General features: G+C 36.9%; 2 protein-coding genes across 2 annotated transcripts; one reads left to right on the top strand and one right to left on the bottom strand.

Annotated features, from left to right (window-relative positions):
• The first annotated feature begins 4,404 nt into the window (after positions 1-4,404).
• Positions 4,405-10,246, top strand: ampd3a (adenosine monophosphate deaminase 3a). The gene is made up of 14 exons (XM_032561728.1): positions 4,405-4,625; positions 4,718-4,898; positions 4,999-5,164; positions 5,242-5,461; positions 5,554-5,683; positions 6,648-6,842; positions 7,036-7,167; positions 7,249-7,412; positions 7,498-7,624; positions 7,974-8,137; positions 8,374-8,494; positions 9,009-9,182; positions 9,285-9,395; positions 9,489-10,246. The coding sequence occupies exons 1-14, from the start codon at positions 4,405-4,407 to the stop codon at positions 9,657-9,659; spliced, it is 2,277 nt and encodes a 758-aa protein (XP_032417619.1). The 3' UTR covers positions 9,660-10,246.
• On the bottom strand, positions 10,080-12,356 carry lyve1a (lymphatic vessel endothelial hyaluronic receptor 1a). The gene is made up of 6 exons (XM_032561729.1): positions 12,204-12,356; positions 11,944-12,127; positions 11,725-11,864; positions 10,663-10,866; positions 10,502-10,574; positions 10,080-10,408 (listed from the first exon to the last, which is right to left on the bottom strand). The coding sequence occupies exons 1-6, from the start codon at positions 12,346-12,348 to the stop codon at positions 10,255-10,257; spliced, it is 900 nt and encodes a 299-aa protein (XP_032417620.1). The 5' UTR covers positions 12,349-12,356; the 3' UTR covers positions 10,080-10,254.
• Positions 12,357-13,157: the final 801 nt, after the last annotated feature.

Below are 13,157 nucleotides of genomic sequence, written 5' to 3'. Positions count from 1 at the left end.
GCCTGATAATCTCAACAACTTCTGAGGCTAAATCAGGGACTGCTGCTTATGACCTCACTATTATGTGAGTCCACTGAGGAGACATATGTGGCGGTGCACTCATACTGCAGACCAAGTCTGTCTAATCTTCTCTGCTAAGGCTTACAATGCAGAGCCTTGCAAAAGTATTCACACCCAAAATTCTTCTTAAACATTTTATATATTACTGTTGCAAAGTTGGATGGGGTTCCTTAGGCTTTTATGTGAAGGAAGAAAAAGAATACAGCATTTGCAGTGTTTTAAAAATTAATGAAAAGATTATAATTTGTATGCAGAATCTCTTCCTAAACAAAATCTAGAGCAATTGCCCCAAGATGTCACCTAATAAGTATTAAAACTCAATTTTATAAATTGAGCTGTTCTCTGTAAACCTTAAAGGCTTACTGTATTAGTAATCATCTTGAAGACCAAGAAGCACGGCAGATGGCTCAGGGATAAAGTTGTGGAGGAGTTGAAACAGAGTAAGGTCACAAAACAATATATCAAGCTTTGAACGTCTCACATAAATGTGCACCAAGAATGCAGAAGGCCTTCACTGAAGGAGTGCTCAAGTTCAGCAGCAGCTTCATAGGTGGTAGATGAAGTCTAAAAGTGATACTATTGTCAGAGTTCTTCTGTCTCCAACCATCTGCATTGGGCCGAGGAGACATCCTAGGACAGGGCTGTAAATAAGCAGCTACCCCAACAAACTACACCACAGAGCCTCTGTGGTGGCTGAAGCCACTGTACTTCACTTCAATCTGTCAGGATTTGTAAAGAAATACTTTCCGTCGCTTCTCCTTTTGCACATAATCTGAACATGATAATTACACATAATCTTAAAATAATAATCAGTCACGGAAGGTGGCTGCAACTCTTGTAAGAGTGTAATATGCCTTGTAATATGCCTGAGTTACTAATTCAGCTTTTGAGTCAAAAAAACCACAGAGAAACAGGTTTAGTTTTGCAGGAAATTATGTCAAAAGGATTATTTACGTGTCTTTCAGAAATGTTGTCTTTGGTGAAAGCATTTTCCAGCACTTTGTGTCTTTCTTCTTCCTTAGGGCCTGGCTACTGAGGAAAATATGAGACAGGGAGAGGCACCTCTTACAAAGGAGTCAAGTGCTTTTCTGGGATCAAGTGAGCTTCTTCCATTCTTTCCTCACTCTCTCTGTAATGTGGTAAAAAAGCTTTTTCTCCAGTAGCATTGATCTCTTTATCAGATATGACTTTGACAATAAACGCTGTAAGACAAGATAAAGACATCAAGATAAAAGCGATATATGTCAGAGATCTAACTGAGTTGGCCAGTAATGGCCTCCTCTAGCCTCTAACAGGTTTTACATTAGGAGCAGGAAATAATGACTAATGGTCTTTATTCTCCAAAGGAATCATGGATATGATGTATGATCAGCTCCATATTTCCACATTAAAAAAACTTTCAGCAAGACTCATTGACCCAAAGGTCCAAGTTAGAATAGCTTAGTCACACTAGCCAAATTAAGAAATTCTGTACATTAAAGCTAAATAATAATATACTTAATCTATGTATCCAATGATAAAAAATAAGTGATGCAAAAATAATAATAATTGAAGATGTAAATCTCAAAATAAACTAAAATCTGAAAATACCTAAAGTTCAGCTGATGGTGTCATGACTTTGTAAGGTTAAAATTGGTGAATTTACAACATTAAAGGCATACTACTTCCTTGTGTGACATCATGGAAAAATAAATAATAACAATCAACCAACATGTCAGGAAGGGATTTGTGGACCTCTGAAAGTCTGATTCATCCCTGGGGACAATTCCCAGGTACCTGAAGGTGTCATATTAATCTGTTTAAACAAGTATACTCTCGTTTAAACAGCTAGGTAATTTTCATCCACAATAGTTTTCACAAAGCACTTAGGCCTTGTATCCAAGAGATTAAAGTGTTGTGGTGCAAAATATACAAATGCACCCCAGAACAAAAGATAAAGACCTTAGGATGATTATGCTTGAAGGTAGTAAGAGGAGTGATTATCCACAGTGTAAGAAATTCTTTGTCAACATAGTATGAAGGGCCACTCAGAGAGGGAGTAGCCATTACTTCAAAGGCAACATAGAAAGTAGAAATACACCCAGGGACAAAGATCTTTTTGGCCACATTGAAACCATCATTATATCTTTCAGGGAAGAACGCCATCCCAACTTTACAAAAAAGATGGCATCATAAGGAAAAAACATGATCTGGAAATAACTTAAGGAGCACCTCAATACATCAGCTAAGAAGCTAAAGCTTAGCCACAAAAGAGTCTCGCAAATGGACAATAACTAGAAGCATGTTGCCAAATTATGGACAGTGTCTTAGACACCAAAGTCAATGTTTTGGGGAGCAATACATTTTACAAAATGGTCCAAATCTACAGCAAACTATTTTGAGAAGCCTGTAAAAGGTGTATGTAGGTATTTTTGGTGCAAATTGAAAATGTTTTTGTACAATAATGTAAATAGGTTTCAACTCTATGTAACTACTCAATGTTAAAACAGAAACTGCAGTTGCTAGGAGTATCTTTAGCACCGTTTACAGATCCAAGAACCAAGGAGAGGTAAGTTATCTTTGTCCAAACCAACCAAGATAGATTTGTAACAGAAATACTTATTTTCTTCACACATAGCGTTGACTGCCTGTAGTTGAGAGCTGTCCAACTGAGAGAAATTGAGATATTCCTATATGTATCTGTCAGGGTGATGATTTTAGCTTACTGAAATAGATTGTAAGTAAGAAAACAAAGCTCATTTAGAAACTCCCCCTCTCAGATGATAGCTATAATCTCCAATAGTACTGCTAAAGGGCAACGTCTAGTCTAACTTCAAATATATGGCAATGAGATGTAATAAGGTTAAGTAGAAAAAAAATCTTTATGAGTTTCAAGAAAAATGTCTAATACTATAGCACACTAGCTACTAAAGGCTCACAAAGAGTAACGTTTTAAATAAACTTGTGATGGACGTCTTAAATATATAGCTGATGATGTTGAAAACTTTCAAACGTTCACGTGTCGGCCGTTTGCTGTCGGTAACCATGGTCGAAAACCGGACGTTGTTCCGCTAAACGTTTGCAATCAGAACTATGATCAGAACTACCAGTTTATTATCACGAAGAAGAAGAGAAATAATAATAATAATAATACGAAGAAGAAGAAGACGAAGACCCGTCAGGGCTGCAGGAGATAAGGTAAAAATATAATAACTAGCAACAACAACAACAAAAACTTATCGGCCACCACCTTTTTTAAGCGTATATGTTAAAGTTTACAGCTCGTAAGGTAAGTCTTGGTTTAAAGCTTATCTAACTTGCCATTCACTCACTTAACGCAGATAGGTTTCAATTGGTTGTTCAACCTTTCTCGATGTGAACTCAGTCTGCTGTGTCTTTAATATTCTGGGTCATTTCTGAGTATAATTATTTCGCGCAGTTTGTCGGTCACATTAAATGCAGTTTGTCTCCTTGAATCTAGGACCTCCCGAACACGTCCTCTGATTTTAGGAAATATATTTTTATAATTGAATTTGCCTGGAAATCTAAGAAGTTTAAATCAGTTAAATATTCTCTCACCTTTTGTTGCTAGGAGACACTGAAAATGTTTACGTTTGAGGGGGAATTAAAAACTCTAAATTCAGACACTGATAGGAAGAGTTATTTTTTTGTGTTCAAATATATGGGCTCTTTATATTTTTTATAGATTTTGCATTTACTGTCTGCCTGGTATATTTGTAACCCATGGGTGGGATTTTCCTTCTTCTAATCTTCTATTTATAATCTTCCATTTCAATCCAGGTCCTATAACTTGTAGTTATTAAAAATATTGTGGTTTCTTATGACAATGTTTCTGAACCAGAATGTTGGGCATATACTTTAAATGGGAGAAATTTTCTAAGAGTCCCATAACGACTTTTGTCAAAGTGTTGTTGTTTTTTTTTAAGTGTGTGTACCTATGAAGATAATCTAGCAGATATTTATTCTATTATGTTATGTGAAGAGGTAATGGTAAATATTTGGAAACTTTTGTCATTCTAGTAAAAAATAATCCTCTGTAAATGTACTATATTATATTTGTTAGAATAAAATATTTTTAAATGAGGTAAATAAAACACTATCAGTGAAAGACATGTCGCTTACAGGGTGAATCAATAAAAAAAAACTTTAAAATAGAAATGACATGGCCTTGGTTAATGTATAAACTCCTGGCAATTTGTTAGGGAAATTAATATACCCTGCACTAAAACCGTTATACAGGAACATCTTTTTTGTTTACCAAACACAAACTGATCTCAGCAAGACCTTGTGTAATAGACATTACTATTGCCTGCCATTTAATGTAGCCTCTGCCCTCTTGTAGACATGCCTCGTCAATTCCCAAAAGTAACCCTTAGTGAGGAAGAGGAAAAGAAGCAGCTACTGGTAGAGAAAGTTTATGCTTCAGCGCTAAAAGAAGAAGACGACCGCGATACTTTGTCAATGTTCAGTGTGTCTGAGGACCTCCCAATAGGCCTACAGCAATCCCAAGATCACGAGCTGCTGAAGGAGCTGGCAGAGCAACAGTCGTCAGAGGAGAGTCTCATGTATGCCCTACCATTTCAATAGACCTGAAGAGCAGAACGATCAAATCATGTTAGAATGTAATAATTCAGAATTATGTTACACATTTTTTCAGGAGACAAAGTTTTATGCTGATCCGTTCCAAGACACTGACCCTCCAGATCCCAGGGGCTTCAGATTACCCAGATTCCAAGACTGTTACACCGTCAGGGTCCACGAGCTCCAGCTTCTCATCTGTAGCAGAAAGCTGTCCTGATTTCCAGAGAGTCACTATTAGTGGAGATTACTGTGCAGGAGTATGTGTGATAACTTCCAAGAAGGTTTCAGGAACTTTGTATTTTGTACATCTGCATATTTTGTACATTACAAAATATGTAATGTCCTTCTCCCACTCAGATCACATTGGAAGATTACGAGCAGGCTGTCAGAAGTCTGTTTAAAGCGCTGATGCTTAGAGAGAAGTATTCAAAGCTTGCTTATCACAGATTCTGTAGGACTACAAGCCAGTTCCTCCGCAGTGCTGAGAACTTGATATGGGACATAGATGATGAAGTCCTGCCTGGTATAAAGTGTCTGACATTTTAAACCATGTTTATGCTTCTTTATGTGACCTTGACGGAACATTGTTATGCCCTTCAGACATGTCCCCATGTCCCGCAGAAGGTGAGGATCCCTACGGCGTGGACAACATCCCTGAGAATCTCAACTATGAACTGAAGATGAAGAATGGGATTGTGTGTGTGTATGATGGTGGAGAGGCACTAATAAATGATCAGCCCACTGATCTTCCTTACCCAGATTTGGAGACCTATGCCATAGATCTCAGTGATCTACTGACAATGATTTCAGACGGACCTACGTAAGTTGCAAAAATAAATAGACTTTAGTCATGCTGGTTGAAAAACCAGTTGTTAGCATAGCATGTAAACAAAGTTCTAATCTAATTTTCAGCAAAACCTACTGCCACAGAAGACTTAACTTCTTAAGTTCAAAGTTCTACCTCCATGAGATACTCAACGAGACGGCTGAGCTTAAGGAGCTGAAAAGCATTCCTCACAGAGACTTTTACAACGTTAGGAAGGTAACTATTTTATCTACAAGGTATAAAAAAACAGTCAAAGAAAATGATTAAAATAGCACATCCAATGCAGTTTGTGCTGCTGCTATGTGTTGTTAGTAAGGGTTTTTTGGGGGGAGGGGGGTGTCAGTTTTCTTTTGGGTGTTTGATTTAGTATCAGCAGAAAATAACATTTAGCTGTCTTACTAATATTATTTAGTAATAGATATGATTGGTTTCAGTCAGTGACACCAAAGAACCAACAAGGACTATTAGCCAGTGATCAAAACTGGCAATCTTTCCCTCAATCATACTTGTAATCCTGGAAATTGAAATTTATTTGTTGATTTTTTTTCCCCGTATTGCATTTAATGTATGAAACGTTTCTAGCAGTAAATGCACAGGTAAACCAGCATGTTCTGTAATGAGCTTTGTTTTGACTTTAGCAAAAATTTAATCCATTGTGGAGTAGTGATGTTGGTGCATAAACTGGGATTGTTTTGTAATTACTTCTTTTTCAGTTTGATTAAAAAATACTGCATCTGTCTAAATCGGATTTTCTTGTTCCTTTCAATGTTGTTTGAAAACAAAACAGTGTAGTCCTTGAAAATAAAACTGTAATAGGCCAAAATCAAAAATAGCAACCAAATGCAAGAGAAAACCAAAAATCAAATCGAAATCTAAAGCACACACAATAAAGTCTCTGTTTTTAATTATGTTTTATTAAATATTATTTATTATTAAACAGTTTATCACACATACAATTTTACTATGGTTTTGACATCTTTCTGAAATTTTAGTAATTATGATTTTAATTATTTAAACGGCTTTTGTTTGGTAACATTGATGTTTCTGAAAACAACTTAGGACTTAAAAAAAGAATAACCTTGAAATCCTTGGAATAATTAAGGCTGTAAACTGTTGAAATAGACCTAAATCAGCTTAACTGTATATTTTCTCAGCACACAGAATTGTTTCTTTTTTCCAGGTGGATACTCACATTCATGCAGCTGCATGTATGCCTCAGAAACACCTACTCACATTCATTCAGGAAAGATACAAAACCGACAAAGACCGTGTAGTCTTGGAAAAAGATGGCCAAGAGATGACCCTTCAGGAGGTTTTCCACAGTCTCAGCATGGATGCTTACGACCTCACTGTGGATTCTCTAGATGTACATGCTGTAAGGAAATGAACAAACATTTTCAAAGTTGTCTTATTTTTAACTGCTGAATTTAGTAAGTCAGCAGTTAAGGAATACAAGCTCCTACTATTTCTGCTTGTAATTCAGGTAACTTCATTTTACTACCAGTTAAGTGACAAATGATCATCATGCTAACTTCATAATCTCTCTTTCTGGCTAATGAAATTTCCAGGGCAGGCAAACCTTTCACCGGTTTGACAAGTTCAATACAAAGTATAACCCTATGGGTGCCAGTGAACTCCGGGAGATCTTCCTCAAAACAGACAACTACCTTAATGGAGAGTACTTTGCTCGGATTATAAAGGTACCTCATGCATTTTCGCCATGCATTTTCAATTAGAGCTGGTGTAGAAATGGTTTCATTCACCTTTCCTTGCATCAACAGGAGGTGGCCAGCGATTTGGAAGAGAGTAAATATCAGTACGCCGAGCCGCGCCTGTCCATCTACGGACGCTCTACTGATGAGTGGGACAGTCTAGCAAAGTGGTTCATTCAGCAAAAACTTCACTCACCAAACATGAGGTGGATGATTCAGGTTCCTAGAATATAGTGAGTACGTCTCGGTTAAAACACGAAAGCCTCTGAGCTAAGATAATTTCAATAAGTATTGACACTGTTTTTATATTCTTTTAAGTGATATTTTCAAGTCAAAGAACCTGGTAACCAATTTTGCCAAGGTTCTGGAGAACATATTCCTTCCTCTCTTCAAGGCAACTGTGAATCCACAAACCCACAAAGAACTCCATATTTTCCTCAAATATGTATGTAATTTGTTGATAATTTCAAAATACGTTCTGAAAAGAAGTTTAAGCTTTTTTTTGAAAACCTCATCTTAGTTACTGTCACTGTCACTTAGATGCAGTAATGCATTTTGGTGTGTTAAGATAGTCACATATGAAATGAATATAAATACGAGTTAGGTGTTCATTAAAAAGATAAGGTCCTCACATAGAAGAACAGCATTTTAAAGAGCTTTAAAAAATCCATTTAAAAGTAGAACTAGAAAGTTCATTGAACCTCTAAGAATTATTTGTGCTCTTATTGAAACCAGTTTGTTACAGAAATGTTACGAAAATGATGATGTAGCATTGACTGGTTTGTTTTTTGCAGGTTTCAGGCTTTGACAGCGTAGATGACGAAACCAAACACAGCAACCACATGTTCTCTTATAGGAGTCCGAAGCCAGAACAGTGGACCACACGTGACAACCCTCCATACAGCTACTACATCTTCTACATGTATGGCAACATCATGGTGCTCAACAACCTGAGGAAGTAAGACTGAATGATGGTTTCTTCACACACATACAATTACCATTTAAAGGAAGAGCTCACATGGAGAAAAGTGTATTTTCTACCCGATTATAAAGCTTACCAGTGTTTATTCTGCCATCAGTAGATTGTTTATTTTGTATAGAAACAATCATAGGAAAGTAAGAAAGGATACTTATCTTAGTAATAAATAAGTTTAGGTTGATGGATGTCATATTTCCAACTTGTGTCGTCCATAGAGAGCGTGGACTGAACACCTTCCAGTTTCGTCCCCATTGTGGAGAAGCAGGATCGATCACTCATCTGGTCTCTGCTTTTCTGACTGCAGACAACATCTCACATGGGCTCAATCTGAAAAAGGTACCTTAATATTTAGAGAGCCTTAACTCTGAGCTCTCATTTCTATATTAGAGATTATCAAACCAAAGAGTAACCAGAAAACAGGGAGGAATTAGCTGACTTAAGTGTGGTTTCATGGTGGAGATTTGGTTTTATTCTTTATGAAGAAATGTCTATGTGGATGCCAGAGTTTTTCATTTTTTGTTAAGGTCTTGAGCCTTCACACAACTGGAAATAAAAACAGGGTAACTGTAGGGGAAGAGAAAGGAAGTTATGTAATAAGAAATGTATTTAAATCAGTGACATTTCATGAGGCAGCAGGACACTTCTAAAATCTAAAATGTTCTTACAAACACTTTATATTCCTCACACTAAAATGCGACACTAAAATTAGTTTCTTTAGTGCAGCATTATTTACTATTTCACATTAAAAATGGGAGCTGAAACATTTAAAAACGCACAAAAGACAGAATCAAAGCAAGCGTTCTCTCTGTGGACCATTGATTTCCAGAGTAATATTTATCTTTTTGTACAGAGTCCTGTGCTGCAGTACCTGTACTACCTGGCCCAAATACCTATTGCCATGAGTCCCCTGAGCAACAATAGCCTGTTCCTGGAATACTCCAAAAACCCTCTCAGAGAGTTTCTACACAAAGGTTTGTGTGTGTCACTGTCCACAGATGATCCCATGCAGTTCCACTACACCAAGGTAAAAACATGTAGGAACACAACTTCTGTAATGCTTAAGACTCAAGGATACAGATTTAGACTTATGTAAATAGTTCTTGTTACACAACTTAACCTGTCATAGGAACCTCTAATGGAAGAGTACGCTATAGCAGCTCAGCTGTGGAAGCTCAGCACCTGTGATGTCTGTGAGATTGCCAGGAACAGTGTGCTGCAAAGTGGACTAAGTCACCAGGTAATTTGAGACGCTTTTAAAAAGATTTCTGACTGTAATCAGGCGTCACCAAATTTGGTCCAAAGTTAACTAACTCTATGTAACACCTTTAAGGAAAAGAAGCACTTCTTAGGAGTAAACTACCTGAAGGACGGACATGAAGGCAACGACATCCGTCGGACAAACGTTGCACAGATCCGCATGGCCTACAGACACGAGACGCTGTGCAACGAGCTCAGCTTTATAGCTGATGCAGTGAAGTCTGAAGCTACGAATTCCCATTAGAGCTGAAAGGAAACTTCAAACAAAAGAACAACTCTCTCTCTTCCCTGTTACCATTGGTTTGCTTTAAAATAACCCAATGGCTCTGATAATTAATGTAAAGATCACTTCTTCAAGTGCAAAAAAGTAGTTACAGCTTATCAAGACCGGGACAGACTTGTGAAGTTGAGTTATACTTGCTATTGTCTTTTACGTAATACCTATATGTATGAACTGTCATACTTTACAACATATTTTCTGAAAAGTGTATGTTATAAAAAAATGTAAAACTGTTACTAACAGTATACACTGAATGCCAGAGGTGAGACAAAATGGTTTAAAAACAAATATTGATTTGTGACATTTCCTTTGTCTACTTTAATGTATTTTATGAATTGTTTTGTTAGAAAAAGATCTCATGAAATAAAAAATGTGCAAGAGAGCTGCCCTTTTTTGGTTTAATCTACAAACAGAATCATAACAATAAAAAGTTGCCAATCAAAATGTTTGCAAACATGTCCCTCTAGTGGCTAAACTAGAGTACATCACTGACTGACAGATAACACAAAATATTAAACAGGTACATATGCATTTCCCTCCCAAACATAGTTTAAGAAGCTTATTCTTTGCCATTGTCTACTTCTATCCTCTGATCCTCCTGAACTTCTTTAGTGGTTTCTGCAATAGTCTTCACAGATATCCACTCTTCTGTCTGGGTGTAATCTTGCTGCTGTTGCTGCTTCTCGTCAGAGCGCAAATGACAGTGTCTTCCTCTTTTCACAAAGATTGAAACAGAGAAAAAAATTAGATAAAGCAGTTTTTTTTTCTTCTAATGTACTAAATGTTTTATCATTAAAATCACTCACAGTTTTAAGTATGCAACAAAAGATATTATGGTAAAGAGTAGACCACAGATACAGGAGATGAGTACAACTTTTGCTGAAAGAAAGGAAAGATAAAACTCATGTTATGACACGAAACTCCCCCTCTACCGGTATAAAATTTCCTTCACTGCTCAACCGCTTACATCCAGCAAAGGTTTGAGCACTGCCAACAAATCGGGCTGGCTCCACCTCATTGCTCTTGGCTTCATCAGCTGATGTAAAGGAAGGAGGATGGGTGGAGGACAAAGACGTAGACTGGGTTGTGAGGGTGGCGTTTACTGAGTTTGCATGCTCAGAGTCGCTCAGAGGATTATCAGTCACTGTGTCCTTCAATTGTATTAATGCATCTGTGGGTGAACATCAAGGATATCTGATTAGATTAGGAAAGGCTTGCTTCTGTGGCATTGGCTGTTATGGTTGTAATTTGCAAGTATTTACTCACAGAATAATGATTTTAAAAAATTGTATTGTAAAATAGGACAAAAGTAATTGGATTGAAGAACATTTTGTGTAGTTTTATACAAAACCATATAAATGACATTAATCAAAGCTTAGTCAAAAGTGCACTGATCAGTGACTTTCTGTAACAACTCAGCTATTTCCAAAACTTTTTTGCTTCTGACCCGTAAAATAACACCCTCACAATAACCCACTTAGCTTCCGAGGCACCTTGAGGCTCAACATGCATTTTCCAGATATTTTCATTTAAAAACAAATTGGAAAGTAAGAGCAAATAACAGTATAAGTTTCTCGTGGGGAAAAAAATCTATCAAAATCAATGTTCGTCTTAATTATACCCCTAGTCAAAGCTGTAATAATCTCCTGCCAAATATCCCACTTTGCAATCTATTTTGGGAAGATATTGCATATTTTGTGTTTTCACAAGATTGACAAGATTGTTTAAATCAAGGCATTAATCACATCATCACAAAACTTGAGGAATAAATTAGAGCATAAAAATACAAACCTTACCAATTATAATCGCAGTTTTCAAACTTGTGGTCATCTTTAAGTTATCTAAAATTAACTTTTATGTTGAACAACTTGGGTAGGCAACCACTGACCATACCAACCAGCATCTGTTTTGCTTTGTTTTGTTGCTTAAGCCATAAAGGATGTAGATGAATATGAAGAACATCACAACTATAAGATATAATATGTGCCTCTTCATTTGCAAATGAGTGGAAAAACAAAGCAAGTCATACCTGATTCGTTAAAGCAGAATACATCAAACCGGGTTGTTACGGAGGCTCTCCACACCAACAGTCCAGTTTGGTTTTGGCCACAGTTAGCCAATCCGTGGATTCGAGGAATGACTGCAATTTGCTCATCAGTCCATCCAAACCTGAATGACCCAGAGTATTATCAGGTATTTATTTTAAATTATGCTGGGTAGTCATTGGAAAGCATTTCTGTGGTCTAACCTGCATGTTTCCAGACCTCTGCTGAGAGCTTCCTTCACCTGAGCCTTCGAGGCGATGCTGAGTCCGAGAGACTGACAGATCTTCCGGGCTTCAGAGGCATTGAAAGCATACTGAAGTTGGTTTCGGTTGTTTTGGTAACTCACCTGGATTACGCCAGCTATGCTCTGATTGGCTGCGGGAAAAACTGGAAGCAGCAAAAAGTCACTTCAGGTAAGAAATTCTGCTGTTGATTATATATGTAACAAAAATAGATCGCTCACCTCTTATTTTGCCTGTGTTTTGATCAGAGAAAACAGGAGAAAAAGCCAGAAGTGAAGAGATGCAGACCCAGATAATATTCATGACTGGTGAGAGAAGAGATGAAACGTGCTGGGGAGAAGGCAGTCTTACAGCGTTTGTGTTCATCAGCCAATTCACTCGGTTAAATAGAGGTGAATCTGTTCTCAGGGGTGTGCTGACTCTGTCATTGTCAGAGAGTAAAGGAAAGGGAAGAAGGAAGTACAGAGTGCAGGTCAGACCAAGAGTCATCTTATGCTGCAAGAGAATGACCCAGGAGAGAAAAATATGTAGCTAACAACCTCAATAGAGAGGAACTTTGAAGAAATTTACCGGAAAGTAAGCAAGATTTTATCTATATTGGAGATATTTAACCCCGTATAAATATAGTGTTGTAAAATTACAATGTCCAAATTTCAAACAAAAAAAAATGTACAAATGTACATTTTTCTTCAGTCTTTTTATATCCAGACTTGGGAATTTTCAAATACGTTCACCCCACAGCGTCACAAAATACCACAACTTGGAAATCCTTGAAGAGCAAGATCTTTGTGATTCACTGTACCAGATTTTTTTTTAAAATGCATAAAATGTCTTTCCAATTTTTGGGTGATAAGTACAATATCTAGAACATATATACATATGTAATTTTCATGCAGCATTTTTACAAAATGCATGTTAATTTTCATTACCAAAAAGTACCTGAAAATATATTTTCATCTACAAAGTACTACAAATCCTCTCATCTTCATATTTTTCTTCCTAGATTGAAGGTTAAAAAAAAAAAAAAGTTAATATTCAAAGAAGATTCAAAGCAGGCTTGTGAAATTATCAGCTGTGTGTTTGAAATTTTCATTATTTCCAACATCTGAACTCGTACTCTCTGCTCAGGATTTCCTCCCTTGAGGCATTACTCAATCACAAATGCTCCTGTTGTC

The sequence above is a fragment of the Xiphophorus hellerii genome, chromosome 4, assembly GCF_003331165.1.
Source record: "Xiphophorus hellerii strain 12219 chromosome 4, Xiphophorus_hellerii-4.1, whole genome shotgun sequence".
NCBI classification, from domain to species: Eukaryota; Metazoa; Chordata; class Actinopteri; order Cyprinodontiformes; family Poeciliidae; genus Xiphophorus; species Xiphophorus hellerii.
This window is presented reverse-complemented; position numbering and strand designations above follow the sequence as displayed.

Coding starts and splice junctions, on each gene's coding strand:
- ampd3a (XM_032561728.1), top strand. CDS start 4,405: ATGCCTCGTCAATTCCCAAAAGTAACCCTTAGTGAGGAAGAGGAAAAG. Junction 7,168..7,248: donor ACTTTGCTCGGATTATAAAG/GTACCTCATGCA, acceptor TTGCATCAACAG/GAGGTGGCCAGCGATTTGGA. Junction 7,625..7,973: donor TCCATATTTTCCTCAAATAT/GTATGTAATTTG, acceptor TGTTTTTTGCAG/GTTTCAGGCTTTGACAGCGT.
- lyve1a (XM_032561729.1), bottom strand. CDS start 12,348: ATGAACACAAACGCTGTAAGACTGCCTTCTCCCCAGCACGTTTCATCT. Junction 11,865..11,943: donor AGAGGTCTGGAAACATGCAG/GTTAGACCACAG, acceptor TGGGTCATTCAG/GTTTGGATGGACTGATGAGC. Junction 10,409..10,501: donor TTTGTTGCATACTTAAAACT/GTGAGTGATTTT, acceptor CTTTGTGAAAAG/AGGAAGACACTGTCATTTGC.